Raw genomic sequence first — 19,137 nt, forward strand, 5'->3', positions numbered from 1 at the left:
GAAAGTAACAACGTAACCTCCTCCAGGTAGAAGACAGACGGCTGCTCAGTCTCTTTCTCTGTCTGACAGAGGAGAGAGAGCAGCCGCTCTGCTGCAGGTTTTCTCCACAGCGGAGTTTCTGACCACCGCGACCCTGTCAGCGGTAGCCTAGACCGCGGGACCGGGCCGGTGTTTCACAACCCTCCGTCAGCCGAATCATAAATGCTGACGGTTACAAAGCCTCATCACGGCACCTAATTATTATTTCCCAAACACTAAGGTTTAGCAAACTGTGATTAAAAGAGTATTTTATGAGATGGCTGGGTTTTCTGACGTGATCGACCATATGACTGATTGTAGCCACGTGCGTCTGAAGCCTCCATCCACCAATGGCTACGCTTGTAATCAAATCAGTCTTTTTTTTCATGTTGGTGCTGTTAGGCAGCAGCAAAGGAGTATTGTGTTTCTTCATAAATAAAAGGTTATCTACATACAAATAGAACAGTCTCACTGAATCAGAACTGAAAATGATCATTTCCACCAAATATGTAGTTATATAGGCTAATATTATATATAATTATATAAAATTCAGCAATAAATATATGGTGTTTCAATTTGATTTCGAATCGTGTGGCCCTTCACTCACTTTATCGGAGTCAGTGTGGCCCTCTGGAAAAAATAATTGCCCACCCCTGGCTTAAGGTGTAAAATGTCTAAAGCAGGCATCACCAAATGGAGGAAAATTGACAATAGATATGAAAAAGTACTTTGTTGATTTTATTTAATTGACATAGGGGTAGGCTATAAGACACCATTTGGACTTTATAAGTTTAGTAACTGGACCTCAGTGCATTTTAATTGAATATCCCTGGTCTAAAGTTTCCACCAACAGACATGAGGACAAATTAACTTACAGAGCAGCATCAGCAGAGACGTCTCCTCCATCCTGACTCTTCATCAACATGTTGCATTTGTTCTCTGATCAGTTTATGGTGAAAAACAAAAAACCCTCTCACTTCCTGTGGTTAGCTAGGTGTTATACAGAAGAAGAGGTGGCAGGACACTGAAGCTGATGTAATGCTAAGAAAGGTGCTTGACTTTACTGTAATTTACTCAATCGCTTTGGTGCTTTTCTCACATCACTCTTAACATTTGCACAACAGTTAGTGCATTTCTCAAAACAATTATTTCAAACTGCAAAACCTAGTGGATGACCTGCAAAAGCGCGTCACTTGCTCAAAATGGATCGTCCATCCCTCAAAAGCAAGTATTTAGTATGTCAGTGAAACTGTCAGTGTCGTCAACATGAGAAGTCCTGACACCATCGTTTATGAACAAGATGGTCAAATGGCTTTGTCATGTTTTCATTAGGACACTTTATTCTCTAAGTGTTTTCTAATGCACAAAGTGATGATACCTGAAAATGCTCCAGACAGCACTACACACTACTAGTACAGCCATGTGAAAACTACAGTAAAGTTACACATTACTGTATTTAGTGGAGATACTGAATATGTATGTTTCACATTTCTACTGCATACAGTAATGCTCTTTGCAATTCTGATTTGTTCACAGTATTGTGCAAAGGAAAAATACACTACAGTCATCTACAACAAACATTAGAAACACTCTTTGGGTACAACTTTACGTAAACTATATAGTAAGTGAACCTACAGAGTACTGTAAATCATTCCTGCACATCCACACGTTCCAGTCACATTTTCATCTACATCACTCTGCCAATTGGCTCTATGCACAGCCCCACCACTTCCTGAATTTAAGGCTGAATTTTAGTCACAATGGTCAGACACCCCTGGATTAATCAGTTTGTCCAATAATGTAAGACAGGAAATAAAGGAGCTGCGTTAAGTTCAGGAAGTGGTGGAGCTGTGCATAGAGCCAATTGTAGCGATGGAAACAGATTCAATATTCCCAAAGATACAGTAATATCATCCTTACATTGTATCTCTTTCAACCTTATGCCATTGTTTGTAATCACCATCGCACAAATGTCTTGTTCTTGTAGCAGAGTATAAAGGGCTCAGTCTCTTCCAGCTCTGTGAGGTTGTGTTGTAATCCTATGTGATGCAGAGTAAAATTACAGTAATGTACAGTACATGTACTGCATCAACCATTATTACTGTAGTGTACAATACTGTAAAAGTGCTTCCTATTGTAAAATGCTGTAGTACAGTACCGTACTGTAAAGATGTGGTTGCTGTAATGTTCTCTAGTGAAGCTCTAAGTCTAAATGTAAATGTCCCACTGTATCTTACAGTAATGCCTGACACAATGACAGCAGTGCAGATTGTTTAGTGCTGAATTACTGTCCAGTACTACACTGTACATACCTGTTCTCCCTGAAATGTTTGAATACAGTGGTTCTACCAACATTTACAGTAACATGAGTTTGACAGATTTTGACAACTAGTTAAAAAATTTTTTACGTAATGACTCAAGCAATGAAATGAGGACTATTAGTTTTATAGGGAAAGACTATTCAGCGTTCAAAAGTATAGTTCATTTTGACTGACATGACATAAACAAATGATAATGTTGTAAAACAGCAGAGAATTGTATGAGAGCAACTGATACATGTCCAAAAGCATTTGCAATTTGTTCAGAGGAAGGAGAAACTGCTACTATGATGTGGACAAATGACTACATGTTGTGGAGGTTGAAATAATAGTTATGAGAACTTTCATTCTGATCTGAGAATAGCACCAAAGCGACTGAGAAAAACTGTATTTACAGTACTGTAAATTACAGTAAAAATGATTAGTATATCATAATATCAAAATTTAAAATAACGCTATCAAGTTACTTGTTGAGAGAAAGAAGCAGCCATTTCATGAAGACAAGTGAAAGAGTGTTTTTCTCACGTTTAACCACTGGTCTGTGGTCAGGATGTGACCTATAGTCACAGTCCTCATCTCTGCACTGGCTTCCAGTTTCTCACAGAATAGATTTCAAAACACTGCTGATGGTTTACAAAGCATTAAATGGTTTAGGGCCAAAATACATCTCTGACCTCCTGCTCAGCTATGAGCCGTCCAGACCTCTCAGATCATCTGGTGGTCTTCTATCTGCACCTAGAGTCAGAGGTAAAACAAGGTGAGGCAGCATTTAGTTTCTATGCTCCACTATCTGGAACAAAACTCAGAAACCCAGAAAAAGGCAGGTCTGCCAGAACCCTCAGTGCCTTTAAATCAACATTGAAGACTTTCATGTTTGCTGACGCCTTTCATTAACTGCACTGCAACATTATTCTGTTATTTTATATCTTTTTTACTGTGTTTTAGTTGTTCTGTCTCCCTTTCTGTTTTACTTCTTTTTATATCTGTTTTAATTCTTTCTCTTGTCTGTTTTTAAATAATGTTTGCTGTTTATGTTCTTATTTTGCTAATATGTAAAGCACCTTGAGTTGTCTTGTTGCGGAAAGGTGCTGTACAAATAAACTTGCCCTGCCACTACAGTTTGCAAATTGCAGTTGCACACACCATCCTCTGGGCGTGGTTACTGTAAACAGAGAGCAGGTGCTTCACTAGAGAGATTTTCTACCATGTGGACCAAAGGTTCAGGTTAAACACAGCAGTTTGTAACTGGTTCAAACAAAATGAATTCTGTTAATTAGTGTATAGTTTTTACAAGAGTGGTTCATTCTGTAAATGATCTGAGGTGTTCTACTAAACTGGGTGAAATGTTTTGAACAGGTCCTGTTTTTAAAATCGTGCTTAAGTAAGAAAAAATATGAATGAAACTAAATTATAATCAAATACTAAATAATTAAATCAAATTATGAAATGTTTTAAGTTGAATTAGTCTTATGTGGTGTGTGTGTGTGTGTGTGTGTGTGTGTGTGTGTGTGTGTGTGTGTGTGTGTGTGTGTGTGTGTGCGTGTGCGCGCGCTTGAATGCACATGCAGGTGTTTAAATGAGCCGTGTCGTAGGGCGTTCACTCCTCCCTCTGGGTGTGGCTTTAGCATGAGAGTAGCTACTGTACACCAGCAGGTTGATTGAGGTCGGCTGCTGCTCACTGTCCTCTTTAAAGAAGAAGAAGATGGATTCCTCCTCGGTGTTGACGGGCTCCCTGTGTCTCCTGCTGTATCTCCCTTCATGTCTGTCCTCTGGAGGTAAGGAACTGAACTCTGGTTACCTACTGTAGTGTGGAGTCAGAGCCGTCTGACTATCATGGCGAATCACTTCCTGATGTTTAGGATTCGGTTTGGAACCAGGCCAAGACCAGGACAGTTGTTTTCTATGAATACCTCCATGCTGCTCGTCTGTAATGTCCGTCTTGTATTGAAGCCCCGACATGAGAAATTGTTCAGAAAAAAATTAAATAAGTCTATATTTTAAGGTTGTTTGTAGTGGAAGCTCCCAATGTTGCTCTGTGTTTGCGGAGCCGTGAACTGGGCGTGGACCAGGAAGAGCAACACCGGGAGCTTCTGTTACAGACAAGCACTATGGAGATATTTGGATGTTTTTTGGTGTGTCTTTTTGGACGAAGAAAAGTGAGCTCCGTTCGGGCGTGATTTGGACGGATCAGGAAGAGAAGCTTCAACAGAGTTTCAGAGTGTTAGGTCTGGTACCAGTATCTAACTAACTTCACGTGTGTCTATGTGTGTATATGTATGTATTTGTTGATTCAGATACTAAAGCGATGACAGTGAAACCAGGAGAAGACGCCACTCTACCGTGTCGTAGTTCAGGAGAAGTTGTAGTCTTACTGATACAATGGATCAGACCTGATCTGAAGTCAAAAGGTTACATCTTCTTCTACAAGGACAATCAGTTTCAAAACAGCTCCCTACATCCGTCTTATCGTGGTCGAGTGGAGCTGAAAGATCCAGAGATGAAGGATGGAGATGTTTCTGTGGTTCTGAAGAACGTCAACTTCAACGATACCGGGACATACGAGTGTCTTGTTGGAAATAAAAGAGGAAGTAAACCTGAACTCATCAGCAGCATCGACCTGAAGGTTCAAGGTGAGTTTGTTCATATAAACCTGTTCACACCTGAGAGGTGTAGTCAGAATGACATCACTGATGCTCGTGTGTGTGTTTCTGTTTCATTCCCAGTGAACATCACAGCTGAACCTGGACAGTCTGTCTCTCTGCCATGTCGAGCTCCCAGCAACACTGAGATCACAGCTGTAGAGTGGACCAGACCTGGACTGGAACCAGAGTATGTGTTGAGGTACCGGGACGGGAGGCCTGATCCACACAACCAGCTTCCATCTTATCAGAACCGGGTGGAGCTGAAGGACAGAGAGATGAAGGACGGAGACGTGTCCATCATCCTGAAGAAGGTGACCAGTAACGACACAGGAACATACGAGTGTCGAGTCTTCCGGAGAGACAAGAGTAGATCCAGTTCTGATCTCTTCAGCATCGTCTACCTGGATGTCCAGTCAGGTGAGTCCCAGAGTCCAGACTCTGTTGTGTTCTTCACTCATCACCTACCTGACGGCTGATCAGTAGGTGACCCTGATACCTCACTCTGCTTCTCTCTGCAGGAGACACAAAGGAGAGAGGAGGCGAGGGTCCAAAGACTGATCTGACTGCTCTGTGGGTTGTTGTTGGTGTTGTTGTTGTTGGTGGTGTTGGTGTTTTTTTCTTATATAGAAAATGTAGGTAGAGCAGGATGTTATGATGCCATGTAAATCCCTTTGAGACAAACTGTTTGTAAAAACGGGCTATACAGATAAAATTGCCTTGCCTTGCCTTAGAATATATAGTACAGCGGTTAAGCCCTCAAATCAAGGGGAATTGTGCACTTTTTGAAAGAAACATGAAACTTCTACCATAGTTAGTTTATACCATGAGGTTTATTTTAAGATCGGGAGGGAAGTCAGATTTGACCTCTGAGGCCCGGGAGAGGTCAAATCCAAGATGGCCGCCAATAATATTCAAAAATGCCTATCGCTGGAACCAAACACAGTAGAAAAACACTTAAGGTGTCATTTCCCACTACCTTTTGGGTGCCCATTCTGTTGGTGATACCTTTGAGACCAATAGAATTCAAGAAAATGCATTTAGATCAATGTGGAGGTCAAATAATGCAGACATAGGGAGGTGAACGGTGCAAAAAGGTAGTTTATTTCCAAAATAATAGCCTAACAGTGATGATGATGTTAATAATGATGATAATAGTGCCAATAATAATAATCATTATCATAATAAGTTATTTTTTTAACTGATTTATTATTAACTCATTGGCTGCCAGCCATTTTCAGAGCAGAGAGCTGCATACTGCCAGCCGTTTTAGAGCATTTTTTACAGATCTTTCAAGACCCACAGAATATTGTGTTCATGTAAACATGTAAACACCAAAACTACCAAGAGAAAGAGTCGACTCTCTTCTTTCATTAGGAAAAAAAAGTTTGTTTCTACCTTTTTCCATTCTTTAGTTAACGGCAGTAGAACATTGGCTGGTTTCGCCAAAAACACCTGTTTTTGACCAGAACACTGAGAAAACAAGCTTTTTGTGGAAAGAAACATGTCAAGCAGAACAGTGACTTTGAAGTTAATATACAACAGAAACAACATGTCTATAGACGTCAATGGCAGCCAATGAGTTAAAGAGACACTGTCTCTCGGCTCTGTTCGTGGCACTAGTACACCACAGCCGCTTGTTACTCTCTCCCTGGCTCTCAGGCTCCGGTCCACTTGGTGCTCCTCCTCCTCTCTCCTTGCCTGACTGAGGGCTGCCACCGTGCCCCTGGTCCACCGGTGAGGGATGAGGGGGACTGCCAACTGGGGGCCCACGCCCTCAGACCGACAAAAGCTTGGATCATGGGCTGACTTTCAAGAGATCGCAGCGAGGGAGCTGCTCTGCTACGTACAAAACCCTGACCCAGAATCAGGTCGTCTGCAAGAGATTTAGCACCAGGTTCTCCACAAACATGCGGTGCGAGATTGGAGAGGACCGGCGGACCACCATCCGGCCACGCGCCAACCCTGTCACCAACGGCTCTACTCGCTGTAATCAAAAGCCGGTTGTCAGGGGGTTTCGCTAGATAGTAGGTAGGGACAGTGGGAATCTCGTTCATCCATTCATGCGTGTCACTAATTAGATGACGAGGCATTTGGCTACTGGGTCATACGGTTTTCCGTGTTTACCTGCACGTCAGGCGCCATCGTGAGTACTACGACATGATACAGCCCACACGGACCCATTTCTGCATCAGCAGCTGGTCTGCCACCTTCTATAATCATTACGAGTCCAAACTGCCCCCAGCTGACCGCCAGCCGGTGGGATGCAGCCAGGCGGGGTTCCCGTTATAGAGGGCCAGCCAGCGTCGTGTAGAGGTCCCCTCAGGGCACCAGCCACCCTTGCGGCCGTCCCTCATCCCTTTGAGGACCAGCTCGGCTCTTGGAGAGGGCCGTAGTCCTCAATCCTGGAACGGCCATACCTAAAACGTGACGTCAGCCGACTGCCTTCCACTGATTGGGCAGAGCGTTGTCACTGGAAGAGTCGTGAGCGCGATGTCCGACATGAGAATTAATCTGTACCGAGACCGTTGTTATTCCTTCACCCGAGTTAAATGATGCTGTGTGGAAAACCACGCTGTGGTCCGTAATCGAGGAACAGACAAGTGAGTTTGGAGCTGACGAGAAGATCGAAAATAGAGAGAGAAACAGTGTGGCCTTGCGATCCCCCACCCCCGCTGAGGAGGAACTAGAGAACTCAGCTGTAATGGAAAAGCACCTTTACTGAGCCGTGCCGTGACTGTGTAGTGGAAAAGTGCCAATAGTTACTCCCGCCATTTACCTGCACTTCATTAAATTTCTTCACTTTGACATTCAAAGTAGAGTTCTCAACGGGCCTGAAAATTACAACCCGACCTGACCCGGCCCGTGGGTTTGAAGCCCAGACCTGACAGAGCTCGATACACCAGCATTAGTTGTCTGGCCAAACCCAGCCAATGTTCTACTGCCGTTAACTAAAGAATGGAAAAAGGTAGAAACAAACTTTTTTTTCCTAATGAAAGAAAAGAGTCTATTCTTTCTCTTGGTAGTTTTGGTGTTTACATGTTTACATGAACACAATATTCTGTGGGTCTTGAAAGATCTGTAAAAAATGCTCTAAAACGGCTGGCAGTATGCAGCTCTCTGCTCTGAAAATGGCTGGCAGCCAATGAGTTAATAATAAATCAGTTAAAAAAAAAAACTTATTATGATAATGATTATTATTATTGGCACTATTATCATCATTATTAACATCATCATCACTGTTAGGCTATTATTTTGGAAATAAACTACCTTTTTGCACCGTTCACCTCCCTATGTCTGCATTATTTGACCTCCACATTGATCTAAATGCATTTTCTTGAATTCTATTGGTCTCAAAGGTATCACCAACAGAATGGGCACCCAAAAGGTAGTGGGAAATGACACCTTAAGTGTTTTTCTACTGTGTTTGGTTCCAGCGATAGGCATTTTTGAATATTATTGGCGGCTATCTTGGATTTGACCTCTCCCGGGCCTCAGAGGTCAAATCTGACTTCCCTCCCGATCTTAAAATAAACCTCATGGCATAAACTAACTATGGTAGAAGTTTCATGTTTCTTTCAAAAAGTGCACAATTTTCATGCTTAGCCGCTGTACTAATATGCAGAGCTGCGTTCACTTAAAATTGTTTATATTAAAGCAGCTCAGACTGATCCTCCAGCTGTTCAACCAGCTGATCAGTTGTCCCCCTCTGATCCATGAATCAGAAACAAAAGGACACTATAGAAACACTAATACTGAAGTAAGAATATGGGGTTAAGCAGGCCGATGGTTCTATATGAACGGTTTGTGGATGGTTTTCAGAGGTAAATACACATTTTTATTGATATTTTCTGTTGTGTATTGGGCTATTATTAGGAGCAATGAGTCCCATCGCTGTGTGTGTGTGATGTGCGTGTCAGTGGTTGTAGAGGCTGGTTCATGGACAGTGTTGTTTTAGTGTGTAGTGGGTACGTACGTACGTACGTATATTTGCTGATTTTGACAACCGTCACAACAACCCTACATTGAAGGTATTATATAAGGGATAATGCCCTCCCAGGTGTCCGTTATCAGCACAGAATGGACGACGTGGAGTGGACGTGGAGGCATTGCTTCAGTGAGTCCATTAATTAGCTACTGATAATCAGACACCTCGGAGGGCGTGTTCCCGCTTATGAAAGAAAGAAATATGAAATCAGTTACTTGTACTTTAATGTTGTTTTTTGGGTTAAAACCATACGTTTTTCACAGGAAGCAGCTGAGAGGATTATTTAATAAGGTTGTGCCGATTGGCGATCCGATTGTATATTGGTGATTGAAATAGTTTTGTTTGTTTGTTTTTTTACTGCTTTACTGCTTTTTATACAAAGTGCAGCCGAACACCATGCAGGCAAAAATACAGTAGATTTGACTTTTGACAATATGAAACTTGTCATGTCAACATGTCTTTGATTTTGATTTACTTGTTTTGCAACAATGAAGAGCACATTCAGAACAATTAATGTGTTGTATAATGCACTGCTGTTGCAGGAGAGAAACAGCAGACCGCTCCATTTGTCCATTACGCCCCCCCGGCGATGGATACACCTATCAGCAGCGTGTTGCCACAGTGACTCTGCCACAGCCTGATAGTTGATTAGTGTAGGGAGTGTTACGTGACACAAAGTCAAAGTATTATTTCAGACGGCCAGTGAACTTCTTACCGCTGGTGTGTTACAGACTCCAGTGTCGTGATGCACTGAAGAAATCCTGTTATGGTCCGAGTCTCCGTTGCCATGGTTACCAACAAGCGTTTGAACAGGTACACTAATGGTGCGTTCCAGGCAGGCTTTTTAACCCGTAAGTCACGACTTCAAGTCACCAGTTACGAGTTTGTAGCGTTCCAGGCAAGTTACGAGTTACGAACTGGGAACTGGGAGTAGATCGATCTAGTACGAGTTCACAGGTGGGAAGTTACGAGTTTGACTGTACGTTCTAACGGGTAACCATAGGAACAGGTAGGAAAAACACGAGTTACGGGTTGCCTGGAACGCACCATAATATTTAGAAATCTTCATGGGGACACCCAGCAGCCAATCAGAATCGAGTATTCACCCAGACCATGGTATAATTAAAAAGCTTGTCCTGCTTGCTCACTCGTTTGAGTGGCCGGGGCAAAATAGTATTTCTGTTGCCACGCTAAATGGGTTTATAATGGGTCTATAGAAGTGTTATTGACCACTGTCTTATCATGTTGTTTTGGTGATGTATTTAAAACTAGACTGATGATAGATCAGCTGTTGATAAAGAAGTGTATGACTGAATGACTGAGTTTGTGAACAACAATAATAATAATGTACGTGTTAATGCAACTGCTTTGTTGTGACTCTGAATGACAATAATGTACAGCTGTAGTGTGTATAAGCTGTGTGCTTTTCTATCCATGTTCTAGTCTGATCCCCTCACCTGAGCAGCTCTGTCCCGAAGTTAAAACACTCACATCCTGATTCAATCTGGTATTGATTGATTGGTTGATTTTATACTGTCAGATGTTCAGTGTGTGAGGCGCTGCCACCAGCTGCTGCAGGAAACATCTCACAGAAAGTTCAAGTGTTGTGAGACGCTCAGGGGAATTCAGTTTTATTGTTTCAATACATTTCATTATTAAAAACAGAGAGTCTGACTGGATCTCTAATGATCAGTCACTGATAATCAATGAGTTCAGGTTCATCTTTGACATCTGATGAAGTCTCTCTGTGACTTCCTTTTTCTGTGAATCACACTGTCTAAAATGAGAAATAAATGAATGTAAAAACATAGAAAAGACTTTCTTCTTCATTATGACCAAACTTCATGTTTTCATATATTGATTGATTGATCCTCAGCCAGATGACCAGTTCTTCCATAAATCTGAGAGCAGCTCTACAGAGTCACTGTACTGTTTAACAGGGAAAACCAGGAGAAAGCTCAGGGTGAGCAACAGAGGAGGGATCCCTCACCCAGGACGGACAGACGTGCAATAACTTAACTATACAACGACAGCACACTATAAAAATACTACAGTACAGTATAGTAGTATAGTATGTGGCTAATCCAATATAGTATATTATAGTAGGCTACTACACTTTCAAACCAGACATGGTGAAGCAGCATTTAGCTGTTATGCTGCACACAAGTGGAACAAACTACCAGCAGAACTGAGATCAGCCCCAACTGTAAGCACTTTTAAATCCAGGTTAAAAACATTTCTCTTTTCACGTGCTTATAGCTGAGAACTTAAAACTTTATCTATTTTCTTTTATTTTACTTTTATTTGCTCTGTTTTTAGTGTTTTGTTTGTTTTTATTCTGTTTTATGCTTCTTTTTTTTTAAATGTTTAGTCTTTATGTAAAGCACTTTGAGTTGCCTTGGTATGAAATGCGCTATATAAATAGAGATGCCTTGCCTTGCCTTACAACAAAGTAAAGTACACTACACTTCACTCCACTCCACTACAGTATACATTAGTACATTAACCTCCACTAGTCTACACTACAGTTCAGTTCACTACTCTACATCTCTACAGTACAGTAACAGTGACACTAACAGTAACAGTCAGATGAAACAGCCCCCCTCCCCCGCTGTACAACATGTTGTTACTGTCGGTTTTTTCCTCCACACTTCATCACATTATAAATTAAAGAAACTTCTCTAAATAAGTCAGAGGCTCCACGTGAAGCAGAGAACACAAGGAGGAGGGGGAGGAGGAGGAAAAAGAGGAAGAGGAGAAGAAGGAGGGGGGGGGGGAGAAGAGGAGGAAGAGGAGGAAGAAGGGGAGGAGGAAGAGGAGAAGGAAGAAGGGGGAGAGAGAAGGAAAAAGAGGAAGAAGCGGGGAGGAAGAGGAAGAAGATGAGAAAGGGGAGAAGGAAGAAGATGAGAGAGTAGGAGGAAGGTGAAGAAGAGGAGGAAGAGAAAGAGGAAGGTGAAGAAGAGGAGGAAGAAGAAGAGGAGGAGGAGGAAGCAGGGAGGAAGAGGAAGAAGAGGAGAAAGAGGAGGAAGAGGAGAAGGAAGAAGCGGGGATAAAGAGGAAGAAGATGAGGAAGAGGAGGAAGAAGAGAAAGAAGGGGGGGATGTGATGAGAGGGGATGGACTCACTGAAGAGAGGAAACAGTCGTCCTGGTGTGTGTGTTAATGTTGTCGACTCTTCTGCTCCCTGTTCGATTCCCGTGTCGTTGCTGTCGTCTGACCGGTCGATAGGAGAGTTAAACCACGTTGTCCTTCTTATTATCACTGTAACCATGACGACCAGGCGACGCTGCTACTGGTCCAACACGGTCGATGAACTCAAACAGGAAGTGAGTGAGTGAAGCTGCAGTTACCACGACAACCAACATCACACAGGGTCAGATCTGTCTTTATTATCTTCATCATCATCATCATCATCACCATCATCATCATCACCATTATTATTATTATTAATTAATTTATTATTCATCGTTATGGAAACAAACTCATTCAGATTTTTTTCTTTTACATTTTCAAAGATTTTCAGAATAAAAGCACAAAGAGAGAGAGACGAGTCGTCATCACATGTAAACATGAACCTCTGTTGGTCGATGACATCACTCTGACGCCATGACGACGGGAGTTTGGTAAAAAAACAAAGTAGTGGTCACGTCTCAGTCACACGCTGCCTCCTCATTGGTTCAGCTGTTTCTCTAATTAGTGACATCATCATCATCATCATCTATTAATCATTAATGTAGAAAAACTGACACGTTAGCACTTTATTTAGCAGAAGGCACCTTTAAAGACTGGCAGGTTTGTGTAAACACTCGTACATTTGGTCAAAGTGTCGAAGGTTTGTGACGTCACAGCGTCACTGGAATGAGAGAGAGATAGAAGAGGGGGCGGGGGGGGGTCCATGAGTCTCTGTGGAGGCGGAGTCTCCACTCGTCCTCTAACACACCTCTTCTCCGTCTCGCTGCTCGCTGGGCTCGGCCCGCTGGGACAGGAGGAAGGTCTCCCACACCGCCAGGCACTAAAACACACACACACACACACACACCATCAGCATCGCTTCACTTCATATACCATAAAATACACATAAAGTAGTTCCGACCAAGCAATCTGATTGGTCAACAAGACATTTAGAGTGTGCTCAAATCAGCTAGCATGACAACACGCCCTGACTCGTCACTAAAAATATTACTCCGCGATGTCATGTTGTTGCATCCATCTCCATGGTAACCATCCGTAAATTTTAATTTCTTATTTTCTTGGAAACGTTATGTTACATTATGAAAATAAATTGCAAACACATCAACCTGTAGAGTGTTTTCCTGTCTCACATTTATACAACAATGAAATAACCATTTTTGCTGAGTCAGGGTCTGCTGGTCTCCTAAAAGGGGCGGAGTCACGGTCTGCTGGTCTCCTAAAGGGGGCGGAGTCACGGACTGCTGGTCTCCTAAAGGGGGCGGACTCATGGTCTCCTAAAGGAGGCGGAGTCACGGTCTGATTGTCTCCTAAAGGGGGCGGAGTCATGGTCTGTTGGTCTCCTAAAAGGGGCGGAGTCACGGTCTGATTGTCTCCTAAAGGGGGCGGAGTCATGGTCTGCTGGTCTCCTAAAGGGGGCGGAGTCACGGTCAGCTGGTCTCCTAAAGGGGGCGGAGTCACGGTCTGCCGGTCTCCTAAAGGAGGCGGAGTCACGGTCTGATTGTCTCCTAAAGGGGGCGGGGTCACGGTCTGCCGGTCTCCTAAAGGAGGCGGAGTCACGGTCTGATTGTCTCCTAAAGGGGGCGGAGTCACGGTCTGCCGGTCTCCTAAAGGAGGCGGAGTCACGGTCTGATTGTCTCCTAAAGGGGGCGGAGTCACGGTCTGCCGGTCTCCTAAAGGGGGCGGAGTCACGGTCTGCCGGTCTCCTAAAGGGGGCGGAGTCACGGTCTGTTGGTCTCCTAAAGGGGGCGGAGTCACGGTCTGTTGGTCTCCTAAAGGGGGCGGAGTCATAGTATGCTGGTCTCCTAAAGGGGGCGGAGTCACGGTCTGCTGGTCTCCTAAAGGAGGCGGAGTCACGGTCTGCCGGTCTCCTAAAGGAGGCGGAGTCACGGTCTGATTGTCTCCTAAAGGAGGCGGAGTCATAGTATGCTGGTCTCCTAAAGGGGGCGGAGTCACGGTCTGCTGGTCTCCTAAAGGGGGCGGAGTCACGGTCTGCTGGTCTCAGGTGTTACAGATCTCACCTGTTACAGATCTCAGCGGTGAGACCTCAGGTGTTACAGAGCTCAGCGGTGAGACCTCAGCTGTTACAGATCTCAGCGGTGAGACCTCAGCTGTTACAGATCTCAGCGGTGAGACCTCAGCTGTTACAGATCTCAGCGGTGAGACCTCACCGATGCAGACTGGAGGTTTTTGTCCTGAGGCTTTTACTCTCTAAGTGTCTGAACAAAGCTGTGATTTAACTTTTTAACCGTTGTTGTGTTTGCTGCTCATCTACATTCTGCTCTGAGCTCCCGAGGCGAGGGAGAGAGAGAGAGAGAGTGATGGCGTTTGTACCAAAGCTCGTTGAGACTCTAAATCTGTGAGCGGAGGTTTAACGTGTCGACTCAGCAGCAGCAGGAAACGGCTGCACGTTAATCTGACAACAAGAGGAGAAGAGCCGAGGAGGAAACAGGATTGATTCATCTCCAGTTTACACACAGAGAGGAGCCACGGCGAGCAGCGAGGAGCCACGGCGAGGAGCGAGGGGGCGGAGCTTGGATCTCTGTCAGCTCAGAGAGGAAATCCAATTCCACCGTTTAATCTTGAATCAGTGTCGAGTGGAACAAACGTTTCACATCCCGTCTTTGTTCTGCTGCTACGCATCCAAACCGTAGACTGTAACAAACATGGCCGTAGCATCCGTGACGTCACCCAGTGGTTTTGGGGAGTGGTTTTTGTGACTCCAATATGGCGGCCTGAACAGCGCCATGTTGGATTGGCCGGCCGAGAAAAAAAAAAAAATTCCCCCCCTCAGAGTGTGTGCGGGGGTAGAAACTATCGGTTGAGACCAGAAAACGTTCTGACACCAGGCTTTGATCATGTTTATTGAGGATGTAAAGTGGGTGATTTTAACATGGGGGTCTATGGAGAATGCTGCTTTCTGACACCAGCCCCCAGAGGAAGAAGAGGGGATTGCAATTTGTTGAACGAGGACGTGACCCCTTGATCCAAACACACTCAGCCTCGTGATGTCATCATGACGTCATCATGATGTCATCAGGTTCAAACACCTGCTCAACCCGCAGGAGGAAACACACACAGATGACGTGTCTCTGTGCCGACCAATCAGAGAGCTCCAATCACAACCACCGATCTATAATGATGATGATGATGCAGCGTTAGAAGAAAGAAGAAACTGAACGTTGGTCAGTCACAACTTCCTCTTCCTCCTCTTCTTCCTCCCTCTTTCTCTCCTCCTCTTCCTCCTTCTCCTCCTCTACCTCCTTCTTCCTCCCCTTCCTCTCCCTTCTCTTCTCCCTTCTCCATCTCCTCTCCCTCTTCTTCCTCTTCTCTTTCTCTCGCTCTCCATCCTCCTCTTCCTTCTCCTCCTCTCGCTTCCTGTCCCTTCTCCATTCTCCTCCTCTTCTTCCTCCTCTCCCTTCTTCCTTCTCACCGTCCTTCTTCTCCCTTCTCCTCGTCTTTCTCTCGCTCTCCATCCTCCTCTTCCTTCATCTGGTCTTCCTCCTCCTCTCTCTTCCTCTTCCTCCATCTCTTCTCCCTTCTCATATTCCTCCTCTCCCTTCTCCTCCTCTTTCTCTTCCTCATTCTCCTCTCTCCTCCTCTCCCTCTTTCTTTCTCCCTCCATCCTCCTCTTCCTCCCCCCATCTCTCAGGCTCATTGTGATGTTCAGTGTTTTTCTTCTCTCTGTCTATATTTAACCTCCTCCTTCAAACCCTATTGTGTCTTTGAGTCTCCAGCCTCCTCCTCTTCCTCCTCTTCCCTCCCTCCCCCTCACCCATTCTCTACTTCTTCTTCCTCTTTGTCTTTTTCTTTTTCTTTCCCTCCATCCCTCCTCCTCCTCCTCCAGCTAGGTGTTATAACTCCCTCCCAGCTGCAGGTGTCTTATTAGATTCTTATAGATAAATCATTCAGTGTGTGTCCTTCTCAGTGCGACGCTGGTTAACGCTGCTGCTGCCGTGGCGACGGTCAGGACGATGAGTCACTGAGGCCGAGTTACCGAGGTGATGAGTCGTGTTAAAGGGACACACTGTTCACCTGTAATACACCTGTTAAAGCTCCTTCAGTATAAAGGTAGATGTTTGTGTTAAAGCTCCATACAGTATAAAGGTAGATGTTTGTATTAAAACTCCTTCAAAATAAAGGTAGATGTTTGTATTAAAGGTCCTTCAGAATAAAGGTAGATGTTTGTATTAAAACTCCTTCAAAATAAAGGTAGATGTTTGTATTAAAGGTCCTTCAGAATAAAGGTAGATGTTTGTATTAAAACTCCTTCAAAATAAAGGTAGATGTTTGTATTAAAGGTCCTTCAGAATAAAGGTAGATGTTTGTGTTAAAGCTCCTTCAAAATAAAGGTAGATGTTTGTATTAAAGCTCCATACAGTATCACTTTAGAAGACAGGCAGCCAATCAGCAAAGAGGCTCAGAGCCTCCTCCTCTCTTCTGATTGGCTGCCACCAACCTGTTGGTGCGACACTGAGATGGTTTTTAGACCTTCAAAATAAAAGCCAGAAGAAGAGGAAGAGGAGCTGGTGTCAGTGAGTTCCTGTTTCATTTTGTCTCTGACGCAGATTCTCATCTTTAATATTCAACATATTAATATTCACCGAGTGTTTTAGAGTCTGTGCACGTCTCTCCCTACAGACCATAATATCTCCGCCTCTCTTCACTCAGAATAACAAACCGACCTCTGACACCTCCGCTTGGTTCTGATGCTGCTCGGTACAAACTCACTTCTCATTCATTACAACAGTGTGTGTGTGTATGTGTGTGGCAGGAAACACCCGAGGGAACACACACACTGTAAATACACACATAGCGGTTTCACACCAGCTGGGTTTCCATCCAAATGTATTGAATTTAAGAGCGGATTTTGTGAAAATGCGCAAAAAGCAAATGTGAATTTATGACCGTTTCCATTCATTATTGTTTTGCGATTATTGGGAGAGGAGGAGTGGTGCGCCGTGAGATTACGTCATAAGAGAGCATGAATGTATCCAACAGTTGACACTCAGCTGACACTCAACATCATGGACAATTTACGTACTTTCCAGACTACAGACGCACCTGTATAAGCCGCACCAGCTACATTTTAAAAGAAAATACTGTACATATAGGCTGCACTTTAATATAAGCGGCAGGTTTTCATGTTGTAACATGAGATATTTACACAGAAAGACAGTAGGAAACTGTGCAAGTCCGCTCGCTTTTCTGCTTGTGGCAGTCTGTTTTGGTTACGCTCCTCTCGCCCATGTGCATCTGTTGACAACAAAGCCATTTCTTTGAACGTCGCTGGGTTAAGTCTTCACCCACAAACTCTGGCTCAATTCACATTATCTGTTTCCATAGCAAAAAGTTGCATTTTCATTTAATCGATACGCTGACAAATCCCCTCTCCCAAAGCGTAAAAACTTTTATGCGCATTTACTGCCTTTTTTCAAATTTCTGGCGTTTCCATCCAAGTATTTATTCGCAATTATTGAAAATGCGAATAAAAAAAGGTGGATGGAAACGCAACTACTGCCACGGTTCGGTTCTGGTTCTGGTTCTGGCACTGGTTCGGTTCTGGAGTCTCAGAACCTCGGTGCTGTCTGGTGAACCAGCAGCTTTCACACCGGCTAGTGGAACCAAAGTGGGAGAACGTCATTCTGCGTCACACAGGCGGAAGTAAACACAGCAACGGCTCTTTAAGAAACAGCAAAAAACTACCGTACTACTTTATTAAGTTTTAATATGTTTTCATGTGAGAAAGTAACTGTTTAGATCCCAAATATACGGCCAGTTTATCCAAACGACGGCTGTTTAGAAGTTTGCTCCGATGTTTTTCAGAGAAGTGAAGCTCTGCAGCGACCGGGACATCACAGAGACAGCAGCCGGTCTGCAGAGCTGCTCGGCCGGCCAACCTCCGTCGTCATCCCGGGGGAGAAAACCATCGCTAATTAACTTACCCGCAGGTTTTTAGAGGTTTACCACCGGCTGGTTAGATTATTTCTAGGAGATAAATGTTGGTCTCAGTGATGAAATCTAACAGCTGTACCAGTAGCATTAGTTAGTCTGAATGTAAAGTGAAGCTTCCTGTGTGTAGGCCGGTGCATATTCTCATTTGTCCAGGTCATAGTATCTCAAAGGAGGTTAAATCGAAAGCAACTGGACTTAGTTGTTTGTCTAGGAAGACGTTTCACCTCTCATCCAAGAGGCTTCATCAGTTCATGTACGCAGCTGACCAGGCTGGGACTGGTCCAACTATCTGGTGTGGAGACTCACTATTTAACCTCTTGTGTGGGCGTTTCACAAGGGTGATGATGTCACTGGTTCCCTTTTGTGCTCCAAGTGCCAACGACAGTCGTTGGAGTGACAGTCGTTGGTGGGAAGTTGGTTTCGACTTCGTTAGTGCCCTATTGTGTTCTAACGGCAGTCCTTGGAGTCACTTGCCACTTGTGAACAGTGGTTGTTCTTTGAGGCTAGATTGTTGAGTCTCCTGGGAAGGGATGAAAGGGCAGCATTGTAAATTGGAGATAGGTGGTGTCTCAGACCTCCTCCCCTGTTGAGGGACGGTTTTTCTACTTTTACAAAAATGGCTTCTTTAACTCCTCTTTCAAACCATCTGTCCTCTCTGTCTAGGATTTGGACATTGCTGTCCTCAAAGGAGTGGGCTTTCTCCTTGAGATGTAAATGAACAGCAGAATCCAGTCCTGAGGAGTTTGCTCTCCTGTGTTGGGCCATGCGTTTATGCAGTGGTTGTTTTGTTTCTCCAATGTAGAGGTCTTTGCATTCCTCGTTGCATTGGACTGCATACACCAGATTGCTTTTGTGGGTGTGTGGTGTTCTGTCCTTGGGATGTACCAGTCTCTGTCTGAGTGTGTTGCTGGGTTTGAAATACACAGGGATACGGTGTTTGTTAAAGATCCTCCTGAGTTTTTCTGATACTCCAGACACATATGGAATGACTATGTTTTTTCTCTTGTTTTGTCTTTCTTTCTCAACCACTT

At 44.0% G+C, this 19,137-nt stretch overlaps 2 protein-coding genes across 2 annotated transcripts in view; one reads left to right on the forward strand and one right to left on the reverse strand.

Annotated features, from left to right (window-relative positions):
* Window positions 1-4,038: 4,038 nt before the first annotated feature.
* Window positions 4,039-7,267, forward strand: LOC311003466 (matrix remodeling-associated protein 8-like; the record flags this gene model as incomplete). The annotated part of the gene is made up of 4 exons (XM_083995233.1): window positions 4,039-4,111; window positions 4,631-5,395; window positions 5,497-5,548; window positions 7,114-7,267. The coding sequence occupies 4 exons, from the start codon at window positions 4,039-4,041 to the stop codon at window positions 7,265-7,267; spliced, it is 1,044 nt and encodes a 347-aa protein (XP_083851359.1).
* A 5,064-nt stretch (window positions 7,268-12,331) lies between these two features.
* Window positions 12,332-19,137, reverse strand: part of snx7 (sorting nexin 7) — a 33,364-nt gene continuing 26,558 nt past the window's right edge. The window contains exon 9 of the mRNA XM_083995850.1: window positions 12,332-12,974. Within this exon, the coding sequence (XP_083851976.1) occupies window positions 12,894-12,974 (81 nt within the window). The 3' untranslated portion in view covers window positions 12,332-12,893. The remainder of the gene's footprint in view (window positions 12,975-19,137) is intronic.

Source organism: Trachurus trachurus (assembly GCF_905171665.1).
Source record: "Trachurus trachurus genome assembly, chromosome: 20".
In the NCBI taxonomy this organism is placed as follows: Eukaryota; Metazoa; Chordata; class Actinopteri; order Carangiformes; family Carangidae; genus Trachurus; species Trachurus trachurus.